The sequence below is a fragment of the Stegostoma tigrinum genome, chromosome 42 (genome assembly GCF_030684315.1).
Source record: "Stegostoma tigrinum isolate sSteTig4 chromosome 42, sSteTig4.hap1, whole genome shotgun sequence".
Classification (NCBI taxonomy): domain Eukaryota; kingdom Metazoa; phylum Chordata; class Chondrichthyes; order Orectolobiformes; family Stegostomatidae; genus Stegostoma; species Stegostoma tigrinum.
The window spans coordinates 16,585,666-16,613,096 of NC_081395.1; the positions used below are offsets into that span (position 1 = coordinate 16,585,666).

The 27,431-nt window shown below is 44.7% G+C and overlaps 1 protein-coding gene across 1 annotated transcript; it reads right to left on the reverse strand.

Moving 5' to 3' along the window:
• Nucleotides 1-164: 164 nt before the first annotated feature.
• On the reverse strand, nt 165-27,081 carry LOC132205972 (gastrula zinc finger protein XlCGF57.1-like). The gene is made up of 3 exons (XM_059641511.1): nt 26,132-27,081; nt 24,583-25,652; nt 165-3,032 (listed from the first exon to the last, which is right to left on the reverse strand). Exons 2-3 carry the CDS (start codon nt 25,500-25,502, stop codon nt 2,021-2,023), a joined length of 1,932 nt encoding a protein of 643 aa, XP_059497494.1. The 5' UTR covers nt 25,503-25,652; nt 26,132-27,081; the 3' UTR covers nt 165-2,020.
• Nucleotides 27,082-27,431: the final 350 nt, after the last annotated feature.

Below are 27,431 nucleotides of genomic sequence, written 5' to 3' on the forward strand. Positions count from 1 at the left end.
CATGCAGAGAGTGGTGTGTATATGGAATAGGCTGCCAGAGAAGTATTTGAAGCAGGTATAATAGCAATGTTTAAAAAACATTTGGATCGGGACATGGATAGGAAGCATTTAGAGGCATGTGGACCAAATGTGGACAATTGGAACTAGGTGAGTGGGCACCATGGCTGACATGGGCCAGTTTGGACAAAAAAGCCTGTTTCATGCTGTTGTACTCTGACACTAAAAGCAGTGGACCCAGCACCAATCCTTATAGCATACTGCTAGTCACAGGCTTCCAGTCGGAAAACCAACTCCCTGTCTTCTACCTTCAAGTCAGTTCTATATTGAAATATTGGGTTCTCCCTCTATTCCATGTGATCTAACCTTGCTAACCAGTCTATCATGAAGAACCTTGTCATATGTCTTTCTGAAGTCCACAAAGATCACGTCCACCACTCTGCTCTCAATCCTTTGTTGCTTCTTCAAAAAAATTCAACTTCATCAGACTGGATTTCCTACGCACGAAGCCATGTGGACTATCCCTTATCAATCCTTGCCTTTTGAAACACTAAATCCTGTCCCTTAGGATTCCCTCCAACAACTTGTCCACTACCAAAGTCACACTCACCGGTCTATAGTTCTCTGGCTTTTCCTTACCACCTTTCTTAAAAACTACTGGAATAATCAAATCTGGAGGTAACATGGTCATGAATGAATTTTTCAGCAGATGAGCTGAGATAGGGCAGAAATAGCCAACATTATGGAGAATGAAATATACGGTATGAGCAATAACCTAGTCACTGATGTTCACTTTACGTTCTGCCAGGACTACTTAGCTACTGACCTCATTAAGTTTTTCTTCAAACACAGAATAAAGGGCTGTATTCCAGAGATGCGTTTGGAGTGATCATCCTTGACATCATGGAGTTCAAGCAAACTGGAGTCAATGGGAATCATTGGGAAAACTCTTCACTGGTTGGACCGAGCACAAAGAACGATGATTGTGATAGTTGGAAGTCAGTTATCAAAGCTCCAGGACACCTGTGCTGGAACTCCTCAGTATCCTAGTGTAGTATCCTAGGCCCAACAATCTTCATTAATGACCTCCCTCCATCATGTCAGAAGCAGGATGCTGATTTATGATTACGTGATATACAGCACCATATTCTATGTTAGTTAGATGACAAGGTTAAATAGAAATTCCTATCTTCACAGTACAATTAAATCAGCAGACTACTTGGGATGAACCTTCTACACCATAAAGGCCAAAAACAACTGAAGCCTTCCACAACTAGATTAATTTAGGATACCTGATCACATGGACAGGTTGGACTGAAGGGTCTGTTTCTATGCTGTACAGCTCTATGACGCAAAGGATACAGAATAAACTTGACAAGAGTTGAGGCTACCACAACACCACAAAGCCTGCCTGTCATCTGCAATGGAATATTCCCCAATATCCTGATGGAGTGCAGCTCCAACAACACTCATAAGCTTGACACCAACCAAGACAGAGAAGCCCACTTGTCTGCCATTATGTACACAAATATTCAATTCCACCACCCTTAATAGGAGCATTGTGTACAGTATACAAAATGCACTGAAGAAATTCACCTTCCAAACACAAGACAATTACCAACTAGAAGGACCAGTGCAGCAGATACATAAGAACACCATCATTTGGCAAGTTATGCTCCAAGCCACACACCAGACTTGAAAATATAGTGCCATTTCTTCACTGTTGCTTGGTGAAAATCTTAACTCCTTCCCTAAAAGCAAATGGACTCCAGTAGTTTAAAGCACCTTCTCAAGAGCATCCAGGAATGGGCAATTAATGCGGGTCTAATCAGCAACACCCACCTCCCACGAATGATTAAAAAAAACTTAAACATTGTAATTAACACAGAACTGGTTTATTTCACTACAATCCAGAACATTCAACACTCATAATAAGGCTACAGATTATTCCCATTAGCAGAATCAGATGGGAATGAATATGGTTCACTCCCCAATAAGATTAACAGCAAAATCTAATCCACAGTTACTTGTGAACTCGCTGGTGTCTCAGTAGGTGGGACGACCGTGTGAATCGCTTCTCACATCGAGGGCAGCTGAATGGCCTCTCTCCACTGTGAACCTGCTGGTGGATCAGCAAGGTAGATGACTGAGTGAATCCCTTCCCACACTCAGAACAGGTGTATGGCCTCTCTCCACTATGAAACCGCTGGTGAATCAACAGATGGGATGACTGAGTGAATCCCTTCCCACACTCAGAACAGGTGTATGGCCTCTCTCCACTGTGAAATCGTTGGTGTGTCAGCAGGCTGGATGATTGAGTGAATCCCTTTCCACACACAGAGCAGGTGAATGGTCTCTCCCCAGTGTGAACTCGCTGGTGTTTTGACAGATCAGAAGACCAAGTAAATTTCTTACCACATTTGGAGCAGGCGAATGGTCTCTCCCCAGTGTGAACCCGCTGGTGTCTCAGCAGGCTGGATAACTGAGTGAATCTTTTGCCACACTTGGAGCATGTGAATGGTCTCTCTCCAGTGTGAGTGCACTGGTGTATCGTGAGGTTAGATGGGCGCTTGAACCCATTTCCACAGTGAGAGCACCTGAATGGTCTCTCATCAGTGTGAACATGCTGATGGCGCATCAGTTCCCCAGAACTTTTAAAGCTCTTTACACAGTCTGAGCATTGAAAAGGTCTTTCATCTGTGTGAAGTCGCTGATGGCGTCGGAGTTCCCAGGAATTCTTATAGCACTTTGTACAGTCTTGACATTTAAAAGGCTTCTCTCCAGTGTGAACTTGCTGGTGTCTCAGCAGAGTGGATGAATCAGTGAATCCCTTCCCACACTCAGAGCAGGTGAATGGCCTTTCCCCAGTGTGCCGACGGAGATGGGTTTTCAGCTCAGATGGATAACTAAATCCCTCCCCACAGTCCCCACATTTCCATGGTTTCACCCCATCATGGCTGCGCTTGTGTCTCGACAGGCCTGATGATCGGCTGAAACCTCGTCCACACAAAGAACATGTGTATGGTTTCTCCCCACTGTGAATGGGGCTTTTTCCTTCCATGCTCAAGACCAACGAGTCAGATTATGATAAACTGGGAGACTGTCCAATCCTATTGTGATGTCTGGGTTAAGTTTCCTGACTGCAGATCCTCCCCTTTTAAACTGTGAAATTAATTGAAAACAGAGGAAAAAAAAACCAAGTGAGTGAACTGGCAAAATCATAAATTTCCGCTGTGAACCTGCTGGTGTATCAGCAAGGTAGATGACTGAGTGAATCCCTTCCTACGGCCTCTCTAAACTGTGATATTGCTGTGAAAATTGTGCTGAATGAATCTGGGAACTTTTGGAGCCAGCACTAGTGACAAGAGACCACGAAAACTGTTCGGGTTGCCATAAAAACCCGACTAGTTCAGTTCAGCAAAGGGTACTTGACCATCCAATGTGGCCCTACACAACATTCTGTGGGAGAAGAGAGAAAGAGAGAGGTGGGAGAGGAATTTTATATATCTGCAAATCGTCAGACTTCTGATCAACCTGCACCAACAAGTTCCCTCAAACTCGTACTGACCTGACTTTCCGAACATCAAGTACTGGATCATCAGTAACTTCCTCCATTAAAATCTTGAGAAAACTGTAGCTATTGTCTTAAGTACCTGCTACAAACACCATTTCCTCTCCAGCAACTCCATCACTCTCCCTGGCCACTGTACAATACAGGACCAGACTCTACACAATGTCATATTTCACCCCAAGACCAGCTTCTAAGCATATGCTCCAGTCTCAACACCGCCAAGATATCTGCCCTCCTCTTAATTGCAGCCTCCTAGACATTCCTGCTTTTATTTGTTATACCTTGGCCTTTACTTGCCAAGACTATAATTTCTGGAATTGCATTCCTAATCCTCACCCTTTCTCTTAATTTTTCTCCTTTGACATCCTCTTTAACATCTGCCTATTAAGAGAGTGGGCCAGTGTTAGAGTGGAAATGCTGAGTCCTTTGCTCGAGAGATTTCTGCATGAGGAGGCTGAACAAGGGTACAGGTAAGAGCACACAAGGGCTCTAATACGCCATCTTCTTTCTGTCTAGGCTGAAGGCAGTGTTGTTGACAATTACAGCAGTGGCATGCTCCTCTTGCAGGATGTGGGAAATCAGGGAGACTTCCAGTATCCCTGGCGGCTACACTTGCAAGAAGTCCACCCGGCTGCAGGTCCTTACAGACCATGTTAGGGAACTGGAGCTGGAGCTGGATGAACACAGGATCATCTGGGGTGCACAGAACATTATAATTAAGAAGTGTAGTGGTCACTTGTGCAGTTAGCTAAGTGATCATCAGAAGAGATAAGGGTGGAAGGCAGCTAGCGTCAGGTTCCACTGTGGTCACTCCCCTCAATAACAGGTATACCGCATTGGATACTATTGGGGGGAATGACTTTTCAGGAGCAAGGGGTCATCAAATGAAGCCATATGCTTAGAACTTAGAAACAAGAAGGGGATGGTCACTCTGTTGGGATCGTATCAAAGATTTCCAAATAGCCAATGGGTACTTGAGCAGCAGCTATGTACAGAAAGTGCAGATACCTGTAGGGATAACGGAATAGTACTGGTTGAAGATTTTAATTTCCCCTTGTATTGACTGGGCCACACATAGTGTAAAAGGCCCGGATGGGGTGGAATGTGTCCCAAGAAACTAACCTAAATCAACACGCAGAAGGTCGGACTCAGGAGGGTGCAACACTACACCTCCTCTTCGGAAAGGAGGTTGGGCAAGTGACTGAAGTGTCAGTTGGATCCAGTGACCATAACTCTCTTAGTTTTAATACAGTTATTAGGACAGGTTCACAGGTTAAGGTGCCAAACTGGAGCAGGGCCAATTTTGGGGCTACGAGGCAGGATCTTGCAGAGGTTGATTGGGTGAGTTTGTTTGAAGGAAAAGGAACAAATGGCAAATGGGAGGCTTTAAAAAGTGTGATATCAAGAATCTAGGAACAGTATGTCCCTGTGATTGGAAAGGAAAAAGCTGGCAGGTTTAGGGATCTCCTATGTGGGATATTGAGGCTCTGGTCAGGAAAATGAAGACGGTATATATTGTGTTTAAGTTATTGGGCTCAACTGAATCCCTGAATGACTACAGGAGTGTAGGAGAACACTTAAGAGGGAAATCAGAGGAGCAAAAAGAGGGTATGAGATTGATCAGACAGGTAAAATTAAAGATAAATTGCACAGGTTTCTGTAGCGATAGTAAGAGTAACAGGGTGGCTTGGGAGAGAATACATTCCCTTAAAGATCAGCATGATTGGAGCCACAGATGGGGAAAATTTTTAATAATAATTTCTCCTCAGTGTGTACTGAGGTGAGAATCACGAATGCTAAGGAAATATGAGAAACAAGTGGGAATGTTTTGAACCGCATACATATTACCACAGAGGAGGTATTTGCAGTCTTAAAGCGCATTCAGGTGGATAAATAGTATCAGAGATAATGGGAACTGCAGATGCTGGAGATTCCAAGATAATAAAATGTGAGGCTGGATGAACACAGCAGGCCAAGCAGCATCTCAGGAGCACAAAAGCTGACGTTTCGGGCCTAGACCCTTCATCAGAGAGGGGGATGGGGGGAGGGAACTGGAATAAATAGGGAGAGAGGGGGAGGCGGACCGAAGATGGAGAGCAAAGAAGATAGGTGGAGAGGGTGTAGGTGGGGAGGTAGGGAGGGGATAGGTCAGTCCAGGGAAGACGGACAGGTCAAGGAGGTGGGATGAGGTTAGTAGGTAGCTGGGGGTGCGGCTGGGGGTGGGAGGAAGGGATGGGTGAGAGGAAGAACCGGTTAGGGAGGCAGAGACAGGTTGGACTGGTTTTGGGATGCAGTGGGTGGGGGGGAAGAGCTGGGCTGGTTGTGTGGTGCAGTGGGGGGAGGGGATGAACTGGGCTGGTTTAGGGATGCAGTGGGGGAAGGGGAGATTTTGAAACTGGTGAAGTCCACATTGATACCATATGGCTGCAGGGTTCCCAGGCGGAATATGAGTTGCTGTTCCTGCAACCTTCGGGTGGCATCATTGTGGCAGTGCAGGAGGCCCATGATGGACATGTCATCAAGAGAATGGGAGGGGGAGTGGAAATGGTTTGCGACTGGGAGGTGCAGTAGTTTGTTGCGAACTGCACCTCCCAGTCGCAAACCATTTCCACTCCCCCTCCCATTCTCTTGATGACATGTCCATCATGGGCCTCCTGCACTGCCACAATGATGCCACCCGAAGGTTGCAGGAACAGCAACTCATATTCCGCCTGGGAACCCTGCAGCCATATGGTATCAATGTGGACTTCACCAGTTTCAAAATCTCCCCTTCCCCCACTGCATCCCTAAACCAGCCCAGTTCATCCCCTCCCCCCACTGCACCACACAACCAGCCCAGCTCTTCCCCCCCACCCACTGCATCCCAAAACCAGTCCAACCTGTCTCTGCCTCCCTAACCGGTTCTTCCTCTCACCCATCCCTTCCTCCCACCCCCAGCCGCACCCCCAGCTACCTACTAACCTCATCCCACCTCCTTGACCTGTCCGTCTTCCCTGGACTGACCTATCCCCTCCCTACCCTCCCTACCCACCTACACCCTCTCCACCTATCTTCTTTGCTCTCCATCTTCGGTCCGCCTCCCCCTCTCTCCCTATTTATTCCAGTTCCCTCCCCCCATCCCCCTCTCTGATGAAGGGTCTAGGCCCGAAACGTCAGCTTTTGTGCTCCTGAGATGCTGCTTGGCCTGCTGTGTTCATCCAGCCTCACATTTTATTATCAGGTGGATAAATCCCTGGCCTGATCAATCCTTGGACGTTGCAGGAGGCTAGGGAAGAAATTGCAGAGGCCCTTGCAGAGATTTTTTATTTCATCTTGAGCCACTGGTGAAGTTGTGGAAGACTGGTGGGTGGCTAATGTTGTTCCATTGTTTAAGAAAGGTAGCAAAGACAAGTCAGGGAACCACAGCCAATGAGTTCGACATCAGTGGCAGGCAAGTTATTGGAGAGGATATTGAGGGACAGGATCAACTAACATTTGGATAGTCAAGGTCTGATTAGGGATAGTCAGCATGGATTTATATACGGGAAGTCATGCCTGACAAATCTTTTGAGCTTTTCGAAGAGGTAACCAAAAGGACAGATGATGATAGGGCAGTGAATGTTGTCTGTTTGAACTTCAGTAAGGCCTCTGACAAGATCCTGCTCGGCAGGTTGGTCATGAAGATTAGCTTGCATGGGATCCAGGGACAGCTAGCTATTTGGACTCAAAACTGGCTTGATGGTAAGAAGCAGAGGGTGATGGCCGATGGTTGTTTCTCCCACTGGAGACCTGTGACTAGTGGTGTGCCACAGGGGTTGGTGCTGGGACCTTTGTTAGTTGTTATTTACATAAGTGATCTGGGCATGAGTTTGTGGATGGTACAAAATTAAGAGGCATCATTGATTGAGAGGAAGGTTATCAAAAATTAGAGGGATCTTGATCAGATGGGGAAGTGGGCTGAAGTTTGGCAAATGCAATTCAATACAGATAGGTTAGAGTTGTTGCACTTTGGGAATTCAAACCAAGGTAGGACTTGTACATTAAATCCTGAGGAGTGTTGTAGAACAAACAGACCGAGAAGTACAAGTACATAGTTCATTGTAAGTGGCATCTTAGGTAAACAGGGTGATGAAGAAGGCATTGAGCATGCTGGCCTGCATCGGTCGAGGCAATGGGTATAGGAGTTTGAATATTATGTTACAGCTGTGCAAGTCGATGATGAGGCTGCACTTGGAATATTGTGTACAGTTTTGGTCACCCTGTTATAAGAAAGACATAGTTAAACTGCAAAGTGTGCAAAGAAGATTTATAAGGATGTTGCCAGGAGTACTAGGCCTGAGTTACAGGGACAGGTTGGTCAGGATAGGACTTTACTCTTTGGAACACAGGAGAATGAGGGCTGACCTTATTGAGGTGTATAAAATCATGAGGGACAGATAGAGGATAAATACATATAGTCTTTCCCAGGGTGAGATAATTGAAAACTAGATGGCAGAGGTTTAAGGTGAGAGGGTAAAGATTTAGAAAGGCGCACATTTCATCATGCAGAGTGTGGTGTGTATTTGGAGTGGGCTGCCAGAGAAAGTGGTTGAGGCAGGACATTTTAAAATCATTTGGACAGGCACATGGATGAGGAGGGTTTAGAGGGATATGGACCAAATGCAGACAATTGGAACCAGCCAAGTGGGCACCATGGACCAGTTTGAGCTGAACGGTCTGTTTCTATGCTGTATTACTCTATGACTCTGCCTCTCTAACCAGGTTTTTGGCTACCTGTTCCACTATCTCCTGCAACTCTATCAACATTATCTTCTATCACCCTGCTGAAACAGTTTTTATTACAGAAACAGTGCTATCCAAATGTGAATTGTGGGTTTTAATTTGGGACGTACAGCACTGTTCATCCTTCAGTGCTGGGTGGAAATCCTGGCACTGCTTTAACGGTTTTGTGACAGCACCTGAAACTGTTATGTGATTACGTCATTGTTAGTTTTGTTTTGAGGAATTATGTTTCAAGCAATATGGACAGTAGACATTTGAAATGACATTTCTGAAGTCGTCTGCTTGGAATGTTTACTGGAAATCACAAGCCTTGGTTCCAGGATGTCGGTACTTAGCTTTTGTTTTCTTTTATTTTTGATATTCCAGTAGGGTACAGCCTGCTTACAGAGATACTCCAGCTCATTCACTGCATTTCTGAGAAGGTTTTTTTTTGAGGATCCAGCATAATAACAGAAACACCTAATCAGTTGTCCCCTGAAAAGCCACTAAATTATTCTTGCTGTTTCCTGAATGAACTGCATCTGCAAAGATCTGGTGATAACTGCATGTTTAGTGACACCATCAGTGCCAAGACACTGATTGAAAACCATCTTGAACATTTCATTCTTTATCCTTTTTACTACCAAGAACTCACAATTAGTTTATCTTTTCTACTTAACTTAAGCATGTGTGTTGAGTTATTTAGAAGAATAAGTACTTATTCTCATGTTTAATATTGTGTGTTAATCAAATTTGTTAGTCATTGTGAAATCTTGTTGAAAATAGTCATCATCATAGAATCCTACAGTGTGGAAAGAGGCGCTTCGGCCCAACTAGTCCACACCGACCCTCAGAGTATCCCACCCAGACCCATCTCCCTAATTTACACACCCCTGAGCAACATGGGCAATTTAGCATGGCCAATCAGTCCATCCTGCACATCTTTCGACTGTGTGACGAAACCAGAACACTCAGAGGAAACCATGGCAAACATGGGGAGAATGTGCAAACTCCATGTAGACATTCGCACGTGTTTGATGAATGTGTATCTTAAATTGAATGTAGGCAAAGTATAAAACAGGCCACATTGGGAACTGGGTATAGCGTGAAATTGATGTGATTGGTGAGGTGGTGGCTTGACAGAGAGAAATAACACACTCTCCAACCTTGGGTGTTACACATCAGCTGCTACAATAGTTCAAGAAGGTCAAACACCATCTTCTTGACCGGCAACTAGGGAGTCACTATCTGCAGAATTTCTTTATGAAAGAGCAGAGAAATGAAAAATGCAGATTGACTCTTGTGGAGATGCAGGATGGGTACAATAGATTGAAGAGCCTCCTTCTGCGTTGTAATAATTAAACGATTCTATGACTCAATGAAACGGGACTGGCACTTGGGGACCAGGGAACATATTTAGCAACCAACACCCACCTTCATACAATTTGGCTCTTCATTGCACTGTCTGTGTTTATAGGCTTGGTTCTGAGCAACGCTTGCAATCAAATAATGGATAAATACTGCAGTTTTTGGAAATCTGGAAGAAAAGAGAAAATGTTGCTGTGTGACAATCTCTATGGAAGAAGAAGTAGAGTTAATGTTTTGGCATGAGCAGAATCAATTAGGGTAATAAAAATATTGAAGAATTTGATGGTTCGTACAAATTCAGAAATGAAACAGAAATGGACTATTGTGCAGTGGAATCAATTCCTGACTACAAAACATACTGCAAAAAAATAGAGGTGGCAAGTGAGTAGCATATGGTTGAAAGTAACAGTAGAATACGAAATAGACCTAAAATAAGCCCATTATTGCATGCAGTTCTGGTTGCCCCATTACAGGAAGGATGTGGAAGCATTGGAAAAGGTGCAGAGGAGATTTACCAGGATGTTGCCTGGTCTGGAGCGCAGGCCCTATGAAGAAAGGCTGAGGGACTTGGGTCTGTTCTCATTGGAGAGAAGGAGGCTAAGAGGGGATTTAATAGAGACATACAAGATGATCAGAGTCTTTTTCCGAGGATGATGACTTCAGCTTCGACAAGGGGGCATAGCTACAAATTTGATGACAGATTTAAGACAGATGTCAGAGGCAGGTTCTTTACTCAAAGAGTGGTAAGGGCGTGGAACGTCCTGCCTGCCAATGTAGTTAACTCAGCCACATTAGGGGCATTTAAACAGTCCTTGGATAAGCATATGGATGATGATGGTATAGCGTAAGGAGAGGGGCTTAGATTGGCTCACAGGTCAGCACAACACTGAGGGCCGAAGGGCCTGTTCTGTGCTGTACTTTTCTATGTTCTATTTGTGAGAGGACAGTTGACAATGGAAGAGAGGTGCTTCTGGAGCACAGATGTAAAGAAGAGCAATGGATTGTTGTGAATCGAGATTCACTGGAAAGGAATCACACCAACGCCGCAGCCAAGGAATCTCTCACAAATAACACAGCGTAAACCTGAAAGCTCTATGTTGACGATGAGCAGCCGAAAGACTCACTTTTGAAACAACTGCACCGATTTCTGGTTTAAAATGCCCTGTTCGAGTCTGCAACTGGCTGAGGAGACAATGCTGGCTAGGCAGCATCAGAGGAGCAGGAAAGTTGACATTTTGGGTTGACACCTGAAGTGGTCCTCCTGCCTCTGGAAGAAGGTTTTGACCCAAAACGTCAACTTTCCTGCTCCTGTGATGCTGCCTGGCTGCTGTGTTCCTCCAGCTCCATACTGTGTTATCTCTGACTCCAGCATCTGCAGTTCTTGCTATCTCTGAGGAGACAATGCTGCAAAGTTACCTTCTGTGGAATTATCTCTGATCAAATTCCTCAATAAATGCAGTTGGAATGACATCAGAAGCACTGAAGTCAGGAGAAGATCTCACTGTTGAGGAAGTATTCCAAGTGCAGTGATGATGTCATCTGTCAGTGCACAATGAAATAACACACATAAACACAGAAAATATGGGTCTGTGCAAACCCGTGATCACCTGCCATCACAAAGTATGACAAAGATGAGAACGTGGGTGGGATGATAAATAGGTTTGCAGGTAAGGGAAAGATTGGCCAGAATGTTTACAGTGAGGACGAAGGTGGAAGGTGTTGGGGTACAGGAAGATATACTTAGACTGGTCAGATGCGCAGATCAGTGTTGGATGGAATGTAACCCTGATAAAGATGAAGTATTGAACTCAGGAACAGGGTATATGTCAGAGAGAGAGAGAGCACTCGATGAACAGCAAGACACTAGAAAGCTTGGAGGAATACAGGAATGGTGGAGTGCTTGCAGATCCTTGAAGGTGGCAGGACAGGTTAATAGGGTAGTAAATAAGGCACGTGATTATATGTTATAAAAGCAGGATGGTTACGTCAGAGCTGTATAGAATGATGATTTGGTCACAGAGTCAGAGAACTGGAAGCATGGAAACAGACTCTTCAGTCCAACTCATCCATGCCAACCAGATATCCTAAATTAATCTAGTCCCATTTGCCAGCATTTGGCCCATATCCCTCTAAACCCTTCCTATTCATGTACCATCCAGATGCCATTTAAATGTTCTAATTGTACCAGCCTCCACCACTTCCTCTGGCAGCTTGTTCCATACACACACCACCCCCGTGTGAAAAAACAATTGCCTCTCCAGGACCCTATTAAATCTTTACCCTCTCACCTTAAACCTATGCCCTCTAGTTTTGGACTCCCCTACCCAGGGGAAAAGACCTTGGCTATTCACCGTATCCATGATGTTAACGATTTTATAAACCTCTATTAGGTCACCCCTCATGCTCGAATGCTCCAGAGAAAATTGCCCCAGCCTATTCAGCCTCTCCCTATAGCTTAAACTCTCCAACCCTGGCAATATCATTGTAAACCTTTTCTGAATCCTTTCAAATTTCACAACATCGTTCCTATAGGAGGGGGTCAGGAATTGAATGCAGTATTCCAAAAGTGGCCTAACCAATGCCCTGTACTGCCACAACATAACCTCCCAATTCCAATACTCAATGCACTGACCAATAATGGCAAGTATACTGAATGCCTTCTTCACTAACTTGTCTACCTGGGACACCACTTTCAAGGAACTATGAAGTTACACTCCAAAGTCTTTCTGTTCAGCAACACTCCCCACAACCTTGCCATCAAGTGTATATATCCTGGCCTGATTTACCTTTCCAAAATGCAGCACCTCACATTGACCTAAACTCCATCTGCCACTCCTCAGCCCATCGGATCAAGGTCCCATTGTTCTCTGAGATAATCTTTTTCACAGTCCACAACACCAATTTTGGTGTCACCTGCTAACTTATTAACCACACCCAAATCACTTATATAGATATCAAAAAGCAGTGGACCCACCACTGATCTTTGTGGCACAGGACTCCAGTTTGAAAAGCAACCTTCCACCACCATTCTCTGTGTCCTACCTTTGAGCCAGTCTGTGTCCAAGTGGCTAGTTCTCTTTGCATTCTGTGTGATCTAATCCTCTCAACCAGCCTACCATGAGGAACTTTATCAAATGTGTTACAGAAGTCCATGTAGATCACGACCACCGCTCTGCCTTCCATCCTTTTCGTCACTTCTTCAAAAAATTCAATCAAGTTTGCGAGATGTGATTTCATACGCACAAAGCCATGTTGACTGTCCCTAAACAGTTCTCGCCTTTCCAAACATACCCAAGTCCTGACTCTCAGGGTCCCCTCCGACAATGTGCCACTGCTGACGTCAGGCTCACCTGTCTACGGTAAAACCCAAAAAACTGTAGAAGCTGTAAATCAGAAACAAAAACAGACATTACTGGAAATGCTCAGCAGATCTGGCAGCATGTGTGGAGAGAAATCAGAATTAATGTTTCAGGTCAAGTGACCCTTCCTCAGAGCTGTCGATCCAAAACATTAACTCTAATTTCTCTCCATAGATGCAGCTAAACCTGTCAAGCTTTTCTAGCGATTTCTGTTTTTGTCACCAGTCTATAGTTCGTTGGCTTTTCCTTACCATCTTTCTTAAATAGTGGCATCATGTGAGACAACCTCCAGTCTTCTGGCAGCTCACTTGTGGCTCTCAATGATATAAATATCTCAGCAAGGGGCCGGGCAATCACTTCCCTAGCTTCCCACAAAGGTCTAGGGTACACCTGATCAGGTCCTGGGAATTTATCCATCTTTTTAAGATGTTCAGCACCTCCCCATCTGTAACATGGGCCTTTTTCAATAAGTCACTACTTATTTTGCCTGCCACATCCTCCTCCACAGTAAACACTGATGCAAAATAATTAATTAGGGATGGTCAAAATGGTTTTGCGCAGGGCAGGTCATGTCTAACTAACTTGATTGAATTTTTCAAGGAGATGTAAAAGTGATCAATGAGGGTAGAGCAGTGAACCTTTACATGGATTTTAGTAAGGCTTATGACAAGGCCCCCATGATGCATGGGATCTAGTGACTTGGCTGCGTGGATTCAGAATTGGCTTGACCATATACAGCAGAGAGTAGTGGTGGGAGGGTGTTTTCTCAAGTTGGATGTCCGTAACTGCTGGTGTTCTACGGGGGTCCATGCTGGAACCTCTGCTGTTTGCGATATATACAAATGACTTAGGTAAAAACATATCTGAGATAATGGGAACTGCAGATGCTGGAGAATCCAAGATAACAGAGGTCTGATGAAGGGTCTAGGCCCGAAACGTCAGCTTTTGTGCTCCTGAGATGCTGCTTGGCCTGCTATGTTCATCCAGCTCCACATTTTGTTATCTTAGATGAAAATGCAGATGGGTGGGTTAGCAACCTTGCAGATGATACAAAGATCAGTGGAGTTGTGGATATTTTAGAAGTTAGTCAAAAAATACAACAAGATATAGAGCAGTTGCAGATATGGTCAGAGAAATGGCAGATGGAGTTTCATCCAGGTAAGGGAGAGGCGCTGGACTTTGCGAAATCAAATTTTAAGGCAAAGTACACAGTTAATGGCAGGACTCTGAACAGCACTGACATACAGAAGAGGTTCAAGAAAGTAACCACAGAAGTATATAGGGTGGTAAAGAAGGTGTATGGCATGCTTGCCTTTATTGGTCAGGTAGTTGAGTACAAGAGTCAGGATGTCACGTTGCAGCTTTGTAACACTTTGGTTAGGCCACACTTACAGTATTGTTACGCTGGAACTGACCGCATTATAGGAAGTACATGGAGGCTTTGGACAGGGTGCAGAGAAGGCTCACTAAGATTAGAGATATGAACAATAAGAGACTAGAAAAATTCAGGTGGTTTTCTCTTGAGTCGCGGAGGCTGAAGGGAGACCAGAAAGAAGTTTATGAAATTATGAGATGCATAGACAGGGCTGATGGTCTCATCTCCACAACTGAAGTCTCCAATACTCGGGCATATGCATTTAAGATGGGGAGGGGGGGTTGGTTCAATGGAGATGTGAGGGGCATATCTTTTTACACAGAGTGGTAGGATGTACTGCAGGGGTGGTGATGGAGGCAGATATGATAAGGGCATTGAAAGGAATTTTAGGTAAGCACATGAATATGCGAGGAACGAAAGGATATGAACCAAGTGCAGAAGGGGTTAGTTTCATCTGGCATAAAGTTAAGCACAACAGCGTGGTCTGAAGGACCTACCCCGTGCTGTACATTTATAAGTTCTAAAGTATTTGTTTTGTACCTTCCCCATCTCCTGCAGTGGCCTTGCTGATCTTAAAGAGACCTGATTCTCTCCTTTGCCACTTTTTTGACCTTAATGTATTTGCAGAATCACTTTGGATTCTCCTTAACCCTATTTGTCAAAGCTATCTCATGTCCCCTTTTTGTCCTCCTGATTTTCCTCTTAAGTATACCCCTATACCTTTACACTCTTCTATGGATTCACTCCATCCCTGCTGTCTACACTTGGCATATCCTTCCTTCTTATTCTTGACCAAGGCCTCAATTTCTCTCATCATTCAGCACTCCCTACATCTACCAGCCTTGCCTGTCACCTGAACAGGGACAAACTGTCACTGGACTCTTGTTTATCTCATTTTGAAGGCTTCCCACTTTCCAGCCAACCCTTCACCTGCAAATAAACAACGCCCATCAACTTTTGAGACCTCTTGCCTAATACTGGCAAAATTGGCCTTCCTCCTATTTAGAACTTTAACTTTAGATTCAGCCTACCTTTTCCATCACTATTTTAAAACGAATAGAATAACAATCTCAGCCTCCAAAGTGCACCCCCACTGACACCTCAGTCACCTGCCTCCCTTATTTCTTCAAGAGTAGGTTAAATTTTGCTCCTTCTCTGGTAGGTATATCCACATACTGAAACAGAAAATTTTCTTGTGCACACTTAAATTCCTCTCCATCCAAGCCCTCATCACTATGGCAGTACCAGTACATATTTAGAAAATTAAAATCTGCTAGTATAACCATACTACTCTTACAGATAACCAAAATTTCCTTACAAAATTGTTTCTCAATTTTCCACTGACTATTGGGGGGGGTCTATAGCATAGTCTCAACAAGGGGATCATCCCTTTCTTATTTCCAGAATACCGTGAATGAAATTACTCCACAGAGGCTGGTTTCCCGTCACCAAGTCACCCTTTATTTACACATGAACAGTCTTTGACTATAGTCCTGCCTCATACAGAGTCAGGGACCAGAGTGGCAGTATCTCTGACACTCAACCTTTTTGTGTCAGTAAGGGCTCGCTGACTGGACAAGATTACCAACCCCATTCAAGGAACTCATATTCTATGAAGTCCAGACGGCTGACCTGTGTAGTGTGCAGTTCTGGTCGCCACACTATAAGAAGAATGTGACTGCACTGAAGGGTCCGCAAAGGATAGCCATCAGAATGTTGCCTGCAATGGAATATTTCAGCTATGAAGACAGGCAGGCTAAGGCCAGGTTTGGAGCAGAGAAGGACGAGTGGAGGGACTTGATAGAGATGTATAAAACGAAGGGCATGAACAGGAAGAATAGAAAATTGTTCCTCTTCAGTGAAGGGTCAATACAAGGGGCATAATTTTAAAGTGAAAGGGAGGAGGATTATAAGGGATTTGAAGAAAACCTTTTTCACCCAAAAACTGGCAGGGGTCTGGACTGCACTACCTGAGAAGGCAGTTGAAGTCGGAAAACTTACAATCTTTAGCAAGTACTTGGGTAGGCACTTCAAGCATAACATTCAAGCCTTTGGGCCCAGTGCAGGTAGTAGTACGTATTTAGTAGTGCAAATCTGATGAGTTGAAGGGCCTCTTCTCTACTGTAGGACTCGATGAGGTGTGGGTCCTGGAGAGGGTGTGGAGGAACATAGAACAATACAGCACAGAACAGGCCCGTCCACCCTCGATGTTGCGCCGACCTGTGACCTAATCTAAGCCCATCCTCCTACACTATCCCATCATCATCCATCTGCTTATCCAAGGACTGTTTAAATGCCCCTAACGTGGCTGAGTTAACTACATTGGCAGGCATGGCATTCAACATCCTTACCACTCTCTGAGTAAAGAACCTGCCTCTGACATCTGTTTTAAATCTATCACCCCTCAATTTGCAGCTAAGCCCCCTCGTACTAGCCAACGTCATCATCCTAGGAAAAAACACTCTCACTGTCCACCCTATCTAATCCCCTGATCATCTTCTATGTCTCTATTAAATCCCCGCTTAGTTTAGGGTTGAAGGATGAGGAATGTTAGTTACAAGTTTAAATTAGAGAAATTGTGGTTATTCTCTTTACAGTCTGGGATTGAGGCAAAATTCAAATGGGTTTAGATACGGAGATGAAGAAAAGCTGATCCCAAAAGCTGACTGAAAGAGGAGAATGGAATATGAGGAAGAAAGCAGTATGTAATCAGTGGCCATAAGCTGATATTCAATACTTACACTGAAAGACTGATAACACCCAGTTCTTGATAAAGTGAGTGACTCGCAGATCTTGTTTTGATGTTTAGTTTCCAGTTTCTTTTCTGAAAATCCTCTTCTAAAATCCTGCAAAAGAGATGTACAAAAGCCATCACTTGCCAGGCCAGGACAGAAATTTAGAAGGTACAAAGATTTCTTTAGATTGAGTTTGATGTATATGAATCCTCCTATTCTAAAATCCACAAGACGACTGACAGGAACAAAGCTCAGATCATTCAGGAAGCATGCTGGCTCAGGGGATAGTACTATTGCCTCTCAGTGTCAGGGACCTGGTTTCAAATCCACTGTCACATGACTGTCTGTGCACAGTTTACACATTCTCCGTGCCTGCATGGGTTTCCTTTGGGAGCTCCAGTTTCCTCCCAGAGTCCAAAGATGTGCATTGGCTATGCTAAATTGCCCATATCATCCAGGGATGTGCAGGTTAGGTGGGTTAGCCATCAAAAAGGGTTGGAAGGGGAGGTGATGGCCTAGTGGTATTATTGCTGGACTGTTAATCCAGGGGCCCAGATAACATTTAGGGGGACTTGGGTTTAAATCCCACCATGGCAGATAGTGGAATTAAGAATCTAATGATAACCGTGAATCCATTGTCGACTGTTGGGAAAAAAAAGTCTGCTTCACTAATGTCCTTTCGGGAAGAAAACTGCCATCCTTATTAGGTCTGGCCTACATGTGACTCCAGGCCCACAGCAATGTGGTTGACTCTTGACTACCCTCTGAGCAATTAGGGATGGGCAGTAAATGCTGGTTGGCCACTGATGTCCACATCCGATGAAGGAATAAGAAAAATATCTACTGAAGGTCAGAGTGGACTCCTGTTTCCACACAGTAGGGATCCCACGATACATGGGGACGTCACGGGAACCACATAACATGATTTGCCTCTCTTTGCTTCACTGCCACCGATCTGCTTCATCAATAGGTCACGGCGACTCAAAGACTTAGGCAGCTTCGTGGACAAATTGTGGCCATTCTGAAACTGCTCCTTGGAATTTCTATGCCATTGAATTGCGCCCCCCAAAAAAGATGGCGGCCACGCATGCATTCTGCCCCTATTAAAAATGGCGGCCGTTTATTCGGGCCGAACACTGGAAGCTACGGCCTCGCTCTGTGCAAACAACTGGACAAGAAAATTTATTGCGGAGGTCTGGGACTTACGCAACATGTTTAATAAACCTCTCCGTCCACGAAGCGGCTCCCTAGCTCCATCGGCACAGCCAATATTCTTCTTCATTTTACGGACTCGACACAAAAAAAAGCTCACCTACACCCGAATCACTCCGCGAACAACTCTTACACTCCAACACATTGCGCCTGCGCTCTGCTCTGAGAAATAGGGGGCGTTCCCACAGCTGGGAATGTTGGGTATCAGCCAACGACAAACTCTGAGCGTGACAGTGGGCCCAGCATAATCCACGGAGGGAGAGTCGATCCAGTGTGGAGCTGGAGGAACACACCACGTCAGGAAGAATCAGAGGAACGGGAGCGTCGACGTTTCGGGCCTAGGCCCTTCATCAGGATAGAACATAGAACAATACAGCGCAGAACAGTCCCTTCGGCCCTCGATGTTGCGCCGACCTGTGACCTAATCTAAGCCCCTCCCCCTACACTATCCCATCGTCAGCCATATGCTTATCCAAGGACTGTTTAAACGCCCCTAATGTGGAGGGACCACTCGCTCCGTGACTCCGTTGTCCGCTCCACACTCTCCTCCAACCCCACCACACCTGGCACTTTCCCCTGCAACCTCAGGAAGTGCTACACTTGCCCCCACACCTCCTCCCTCACCCCCATCCCAGGACCCAAGAAGACTTTCCACATCAAGGAGATGTTCACCTGCACGTCTACCAATGTGGTATGCTGGATAGTTCCGAGAAAACAATGTTGATAGTTCAGATTAAGTTATCGGAATACGAGAAAGATAGAACAATGGTGTTTGTCTAACTGGAATGATAATGTTTTGGGTACGGTGACCCCTCAGAACGAAATGGGGATGGGAGAGAGGACGTGATGGCAGAGAATACAACCGTTAAAGCTAAAAGAAAATGAGTGGGTTCACAATTTGAAGGCAGTGAACTCAATACTGATCCCAGAAGGTTGTAAAATGCCTAGTTTGAAGAGGAGATGTTGCTCCTTCACTTTTTGCTGTGATCCACTGAGGCATCACAGCATGCTGAGGACAGATATGGGCATTTGAGCAGGGCACTGTGTTAAAATGACCAGCAATGGGATGGTTGGGCCATGCTTGTGCACGGATCAGGTGTTTCTGCAAAATGGTCACCCAACCTGTGTTTGGTTTCTCCCATGTAGAGCAGGCCACATTGAGTGCAGTGAATGCAAAACGCAAGATTGGAGGAGGTACAGGTGAAATGCTGCTTCACCTAGCCCTTGGATGGTGAGCGGGAGGCGGTGAAGGGGCTATGGTAGGATGGGTACTGTTGGAGGTCAATGAATGAACCTATTTCTTCCCTTTTAGTTTTTCTTGTTATATTCTCTGTAACCATGTCCCCTCTCCCATCTCCAGCGGGACTCTGTTCTTTCTAACCTGGCTGTTGGACACACCAGTGTTCTGCCATTTTCACCATCTGATCACTTAATCTAAACTACCAACATCCTTTTACCCCAGGACTCCAACCTCCCTCCCCACTGTTGCGTAAATGCTACTCCTTCAGCTCTGGTGAGGAGTCAGCTAGACTCAAAACATTAATTTGCTTTCTCTCCTAGAATCACAGAATCCCTAGAGTGTGGAAATAGGCCCTTCGACCCAACAAGTCCACAGTGACCCTCAGAGCACCCACCCAGATCCATCCCCCTATAACCCACCTAATCTACACCTCCCTGAACACTATGGGCAATTTAGCATGGCCAATCCACATAACCTGCACATCTTTGGACTGTGGGAGAAAACCAGAGCACCCCGAGGAAACCCACACAGACAAGGGGAGAATGTGCAAACTCCTCGAGGCTGGAATCGAATTCGGGTCCCTGGCGCCGTGAAGCAGCAGTGCTAACCACTGTGCCACCGTGCCATCCACTCCCATGGATGCTGTCAGACCCACTGTGATCGCCAGCATTTTATGTTTTCAGTATAGATTCCAAGAACCTGCAGTTATTTGCTCGTATCAATGCTGGGTAACAGATCCGTCATTGAAGACTTGTCTTGTTGTATTTCAGTACAGGCAAAGGCTGAGAAGGCTAAACGATAAAACTAGGCATCAAAGTTTACTAGAAGCTGTCAGCAAGCTGACAATTACATAAGGTGAGCCAGGCACACCACCTTTGTATTGAAAACTCCCATGAATATATACAAATGGAGCAACATGACCAAAAACTGTCTGGATCAGCCATTTAAATCTGTGGCTACAAAAACTGGTAAGAAGCTCAGATATTTTGAGGCAAATAATTCACTTCCTGTCTCCCCAGTACCCATTGCAGGTATGTGATCAAATACACTCTGCTCATCAAGAAGCTTGACACCATCCAGAACAAAGTATGGATGAACTGCCAATCCATCAAACCTCTTCAACAATCATTTCCTTCACCACCAATGCACAGTAACAGCATTTTACCATGTACAAAATGCACTGTAATAACTCACTGAGGCTCCTCAAACACACCTTCTAAATGCACAAACACCATCACCACCTAAAGAAGTGTAGCAAGTTCAAGATAATATCACCACCTGCAAATACCCCTCCAAGCCACATGCCATTCTGACTTGGAACTCACCCTTTGCTGAACTGGGTCAACATCTTGATATTTGCTTTCTCACAGCTCTAACCCAATCCACCTTCCTAGTGCTGTCCACATAGATTATCAGTTTCATTCAGCTCAATTTTACAACTGCCTTTGTGTCACTTCTTTTTAAAATCAGTTTTACAGAATAAGTAATGGGAGGATTTTCAGTTGTGAAAATGAAGACATCAGGATTTGTTTGGAGTGCCCAACTCGTTGTAATCTGAATAGAGTAGCATTTTTAAACTGTATGGAAACAGCCAGATCACATGTCTCATCACAGTGAGAAGAAACCTGGACGTTTGGGGATTGTGAGTAGGGATTAAGTTACTCACCAAACCTGGAAATGCACTCATGCTGTGGATGACCATTCAGCTGTTCAGACAGGGAAGTCATTCATTCAGTTATCCACCCAGCAAATTCAACCTGGGGACAATTCATTCACCTAAGTGTAGGAGGGGATTTACTCATTGATCCCACCTGCAGACACTCATGCTGATAGAGATGCTGTTCAGGAATTTATTGTCAGATAAACTGCTGAAACACAAGAATTTACACTGGTGGAAGAACTTTTAAACGCCCATACTGTGGGAAGTGCTGTGCAAGTTCTAGGGACCTGATGTCCCATTGATGTGTTTGATGTGTTCTTGTCGTGCTCGTGAGTTCAGGTGATTGTCACAATCACAACACAGAGACTTCACTGTTTGAATACATGGGAACAGACTCATTCATGCATCCACCTTCCTGAAACACCACTAAGATCACACAGGGGAGAGACCTCTGATATGCTGAGAATGTGGCAAATGCTTTAAAGATTCCAGGGAACTGACGTTTTGTTAACATATTCAGACTTGTTTAGGGCTCTCATGAGGGACTGTGTCAGGAATGAATGGCTCATATACAAACCAGATGGATTCCATCCAACAGACTTGTGAGCAGTTAGAGAATGTTCAATGGCAGAGGTAGGTTTGTGGTGAAATTCCCTAGGGGTTGGCATCAAGATCCTTCGTTTTCCTATATATGTTAATAATCCAGAACTTTCTGTCTAAGGCACAATTTCACAGTTTGCTGACAGTAAGAAACTTGAGAGAAGTTTAAGCTGTGAGGACAGTGAACAACCTGAAAATCACATTGACAAGTTGGAGAAGTGAGCACATAGATAACGGATGAAGTTGAAAGGAGCATGGATAATACAAAATAAAGGGTAATTACTCTCAAAGGAGCATGAGCAGTGGGCCCCCTCGATATAATTGTGCATCAGTTATTAAAAGGTAGCAGGACAGGTAGAAAGACCCATCAATGAAGCTTATAGTATCCTAGGCCTTACTATTAGCAGGTAGAGTAAGAACTGCCGATGCTGGAGTCAGAGCTAACTAAGAGTGGAGCACAGCAGGCCAGGCAACATCAGAGGAGCAGGAAAGTTGATGTTTTGGGTCGGCCTGCTGTACTCCTCCAGCTCACACTGTGTTATCTTTATTAGCAGTCATCAATTACAAGAGGTCATGTTGAACTTATGTAAGGCACAAGTGCAAATTCAGTTGGAGTAATGTGTACAGTTCTGGGTGCCACACTTCAGGAAGAATAAGGACCCACTGGAAAGAGTGCAGAAGAGCTTTACAGGAATGGTTCCAGGGATAAGGAATTTGCTATAAAGACATTTGAAGAAATTGGGACTGTTTTCATTACAGAAGGTTAAGAGGAGATTTGACTGAAATTTTCAAAATCAAGCAGGTCTAGATGCAGGAGATAGATAGAGACTGTTTCTGTTCATACATGGATCAAGAACTGGAGGGCATAAATTGAAAGTGAAATGCAAAAGAAGCAAATGCAAAGTGTCAGAAACCTTTTTCACAGAAGATAGTTAAGGTTTGGAATGCACTGCCTGGAAGTGTGGGTGGTGTCAGCTTTAACCAAGACATTCAAAATGGGAATCAGATAATTATGTGAATAGCCTAAATGTTCAGGCTAAGTGGAAAAGCAAGAAAATGACAAAGTCATGTTGCTCATTGAAGTTGAGCATCAGAAATATGAATGCCAATTTTACAATTTGGGGGCAGAATTCCAGTAAACCACAAAAAGGTATTTACAATTAATAAAACATGACAGCACAATTCATTACATCTTTAATCCGACTGCTGACTGAACAAGTCATGAAGAAGTGATAAACTGCTTTGTTTATAACTTAGTTATCAAATTGAGAGGTAAAGTTAACAGTGAGGAGGATGACTATAAAGTCCTGGTCACAGACAAGGACACATCAACAAAGTAGAGAATTCCTGGTAACACAATGCAAATCCTGTTTTAGTTGGAGATCAAACATCAAATGTCTAATTGTACCAGCATTTAATAGCTACTGTGATCCCTTTAATCTGCTGTTCACATGCACCAATTGATCCATTTTTCTTATTCATTCAAGATTTGGGCTTCACTGGCTACACCAGAATTTATTGCCCAGCCCTACCTGGTCTGCAGATGGTAGGTTCAAGGGATATGGGCCAAACACAGACAAATGAGACTGGTTCAGTTTAGGAAATCTGGTCAGTGTGGATAAGTTGGACCGAGGGGTCTGCTGCTCTATGACTTGATGGTAATGCTGAGATGCCTTGTTGCAATTCATGTGGTGTGGGGAGACTCACAAAGCTGACTGGGAGGGAGTTCCAGAATTTTGAGCCAGCACAGTGAAGGAAAGGCAGTTTATTTCCAAGTGAGGACGGTGAGTGTCTTGTAGGAAAACTTTCTGGTGCTGATGTTTCCATGTATCTGTTGCTGTTGCCCTTCCATAAGGTAACAGTTGCAGGTTTTGAAGTGAGTTACTCACTGTAAAATTCCCAGTCTGCGACCTGCTATTGCTTGCTGTGAAAAGCACTACTGAATACAAGATGTTGATTTAAAACAGTTGCCTCAGAATTGTCAGAAAAACACATTAAAACTTTGCCGAATGACCATTTGCGTTTTTAACCTAGAAACTTAATTCTCCCATTTCATTTACACAGGAACACAGCACGGCTTTACACCAATCTCTGATTTAACAGAACATGTCCACTGTTCTTGTCTAGAAACACAACTATAATGGAGCCTCTTCCATCTTTGGTGAAGATCAGGACAATGATAGTTACAAAGAAGAAATAGACGCCGGATTCACAAGGAACTTTGGAACTGTCTTTCCAACCATTCTGCCCTGTGGCCTTTCGCATTTCACAGCCTGACGGTGGTAAGTGTGAACACACATTATACAGAAGCAACTGTCACATATTCCTGAAACACCTTCGAATTAATCCACAAGTGTTCTTTGCTGCAGTGAAGAGATGAAAATGACTAAAATGTTGTTTGTGACTCTCAGCGTGACCCTGAAGGATAATGGCCAGGCTGAAATTCTGTTCCTGTTGTACAATCTTTTCCTCAGATGGTCCTTTTTGATCTCCATCGTGGTGATATTCAACACTCAGGTGGGAGAGAGAAAAAGTTAAAACAGTGAGTTTGAAATAAAAGTTGACGGGTTGTTTGATATTTATCTGGAATAACAAGCAGCAAACCACTTTTATTTTGTTTTTAAAATCAATATAAAGAAGCCAACTTATCAGAATGAAAGAATTCAATCCTTAACATGAGCAACAGCAACAATAATTACTGACTGAAACCATTCCCTGTTATCACTTGTGAGTTCGCTGGTGTGTCAGGCAGGAGGATGACTGTGTGAAACCTTTCCCACAAATAGAGCAGATGTATGGCTTTTCTCCAGTGTGAACTCGCTGGTGTATCAGCAGATCCTTTTTACATTTAAAGGTCTTTTCACAGTCAGAGCATTGAAAAGGCCTCTGATCAGTGTGAACAAGTTGATGTGTCAGAAGGTGAGATGACCGAGTAAATCCCTTTCCACATATGGAACAGATGAATGGCCTCTCCCCAGTGTGAACTCGCTGATGAATCAGTAGGTCAGATGAATTTGTAAATCCTTTCCCACACAACGTACATGAGAATGGCCTCTCCCCAGTGTGAATGCGGTGATGTGTCAGTAGTTTGGATGGTCGATTAAATCCTTTCCCACAGATAAAGCAGGTGAATGCACTCTCCCCAGTGTGAGTGCGCTGGTGTTTCAAAAGTCTGGATAGTCGGTTAAATCCTTCCCCACACACAGTACAGGAGAATGGACTCTCCCTAGTGTGAATTTGCTGGTGTTTCAGCAGGTAGGATGACTGAGTAAATCCCTTCCCACACACAGAGCATGTGAATGGCCTCTCTCCACTGTGAGTTTGCTGATGCCTCAAAAAGTTTGACGACTGACTAATGGCCTTCCCACATATAGAGCAGATGAGTGAACTTTGCTCTTTGTGAAGTTGCTTGTGTCTCAGAAGGTTGGATGAATGAGTGAATCCCTTCCCACACACAGAGCAGGTAAATGGTCTCTCTCCAGTGTGGCTGCGTTGATGAATTTCCAGCTTTGATGGGGAACTGAATCCTTTCCCACAATCGCCACATTTCCACGGTTTCTCCGCGGTAGTGTTCGTGTGTCTCTCCAGGTTGGATGACCAATTCACCTCCTCCACAAGTTTCTCCCACTGCAAATGGTGCGACATTTCTTCAGACTTTGCAATCAGTTAAAACATTTCTTCTTAAATATCAAATGTTCATTGATACCCAGTCACTGTTTCACTGAGTGAATCAGTCAGATTTTGACATAATGCTTGGTTTAGACTCGTTTCTTCAAAGTCTTCCTTTCAAAAATCCTATAAAAAGAGTTTACAAAAGTCAGTTCAAGATAGAAATATACAACACAGGTTTGTAGCCCCTCTATCATGCTAATTGTGGTTATGTGTCCCTGTTAAGGCCAATATTTTTTGCCCATTCTAACTGCCCTCATGAAGATGGGTGGTGAGCTGGTTTCTTGAACCGTTGCAGTCCATATTGAGGGCGGGGGTGCAGCCACAGTGTTCATAAGGAGGGAGTTCTAGGAGTTTCAATGGCAATGCAGTTTCAAGGCTTACTTCTCATGGTGGGCAAGTCACTCATAAAGTAGTTGAAGGTGGTTCGCCCTATTTCACTACCCTGGGGATGTCCTGAGATGATTGACCTTCAACAACCACAACCAGCTCCCTTTGGGCACAGTCTGATTCTAGGCAGAGATTTCATTCCCGCTATTAGGCCTCGTAATGCCACACTCAGATAAATACTGTCGTGATATTCGAGGCAGTCACCGTCGCCTCACCTCCGGAAGTCAGCTGGTTTTGTCCATGTTTGGATCCTCCGTTTATCCTCGCCGCCGCCTCCACCGAGTCCAACAACCAACAAAGAAACTGCCCAGAATGCTCTGCGCCCAGCCTGGAGGCATGCGTACTCTGCGTCTCTACAAAAGCGCGTGATAATGCGCTGTCGCGAGCGCTCAGCATTATGGGATATGCAATCACCATTGCTGTCATAAACTAAAACTGTTCTAACAAAAGAATCGAATGGAGAGAAAATAAAGCGAACATTCTAAAATACTTGTCCCAATAACCAGGTTTTCAGGACGTTTTGTTCCTAAACTCGAAGCCCTGAAGCTTAGAGAGGATCAAAACCGCAAAACTAAACGGCCTAAGACATTAAAATGTGAGGCTGGATGAACACAGCAGGGCAAGCAGCATCTCAGGAGCACAAAAGCTGACGTTTCGGGCCTAGACCCTTCATCAGAGAGGTTTTTAGTTCGGTGGGGCAGGAGCAGGCTGAGACGATGGGTCGACCAGGACAGGCAAGGTTTATGGATTTTGGGAAGGAGACAGAAACGGGCCGTGCGGGGTTGGGGAACAATGAGGTTGGAGGCTGTGGGTGGGAGGTCCCCTGAGGTGATGAGGTCGTGAATGGTGTTGGAGATGATGGTTTGGTGCTCGGGTGTGGGGTCATGATCGAGGGGGCGGTAGGAGGTGGTGTCGGAGAGTTGGCGTCTGGCCTCGGCGATGTAGAGGTCAGTGCGCCATACTACCACTGCGCCACCCTTGACTGCGGGTTTGATGGTGAAGTTGGGGTTGGAGTGGAGGGCTGCCCATTCTGCGGGGGAGAGGTTGGAGTGGGTGAGAGGGGTGGAGAGGTTGAGGCGGTTAATGTCTCGACGGCAGTTGGAGATGAAGAGGTCGAGGGAGGGTAGGAGGCCTGGGGGTGGTGTCCAGGAGGAGGACTTGTGTTGGAAGCGGGTGAAGGGGTCAGTGGAAGGAGGGTTAGGTTCCCGGTTGAAGAAGTAGGCATGGAGGCGAAGACGGCGGAAAAACTGCTCTATGTCCAACCGTGACTGGTATTCGTTGATGTGTGGTTGTAGGGGGACAAAGGTGAGCCCCTTACTAAGGCCTAAGACATTACTGCTTGCAGCCAACCATATGGGAATAATCTACTCTTGTTTGCAGCAGAAAACTGTCAGTTATACGGGAGCAGGATAAAACATCTAACATTCCGTAGAAATAGAATTACAAATGATTCTGTATCCTAAATTCTTTTGTCACATCAGCAAGATGTGGGTTAATTCATCTAGTCACTGTATA

Excerpts from the sequence above, each read along its gene's own strand:
- LOC132205972 (XM_059641511.1), bottom strand. The coding sequence starts at position 25,502 with ATGTCGCACCATTTGCAGTGGGAGAAACTTGTGGAGGAGGTGAATTGG. Across the intron at positions 3,033-24,582 it reads ACACACCAGCGAACTCACAA|TGGGGAGAAACCATACACAT; the intron begins GTGATAACAGGG and ends CCCCATTCACAG.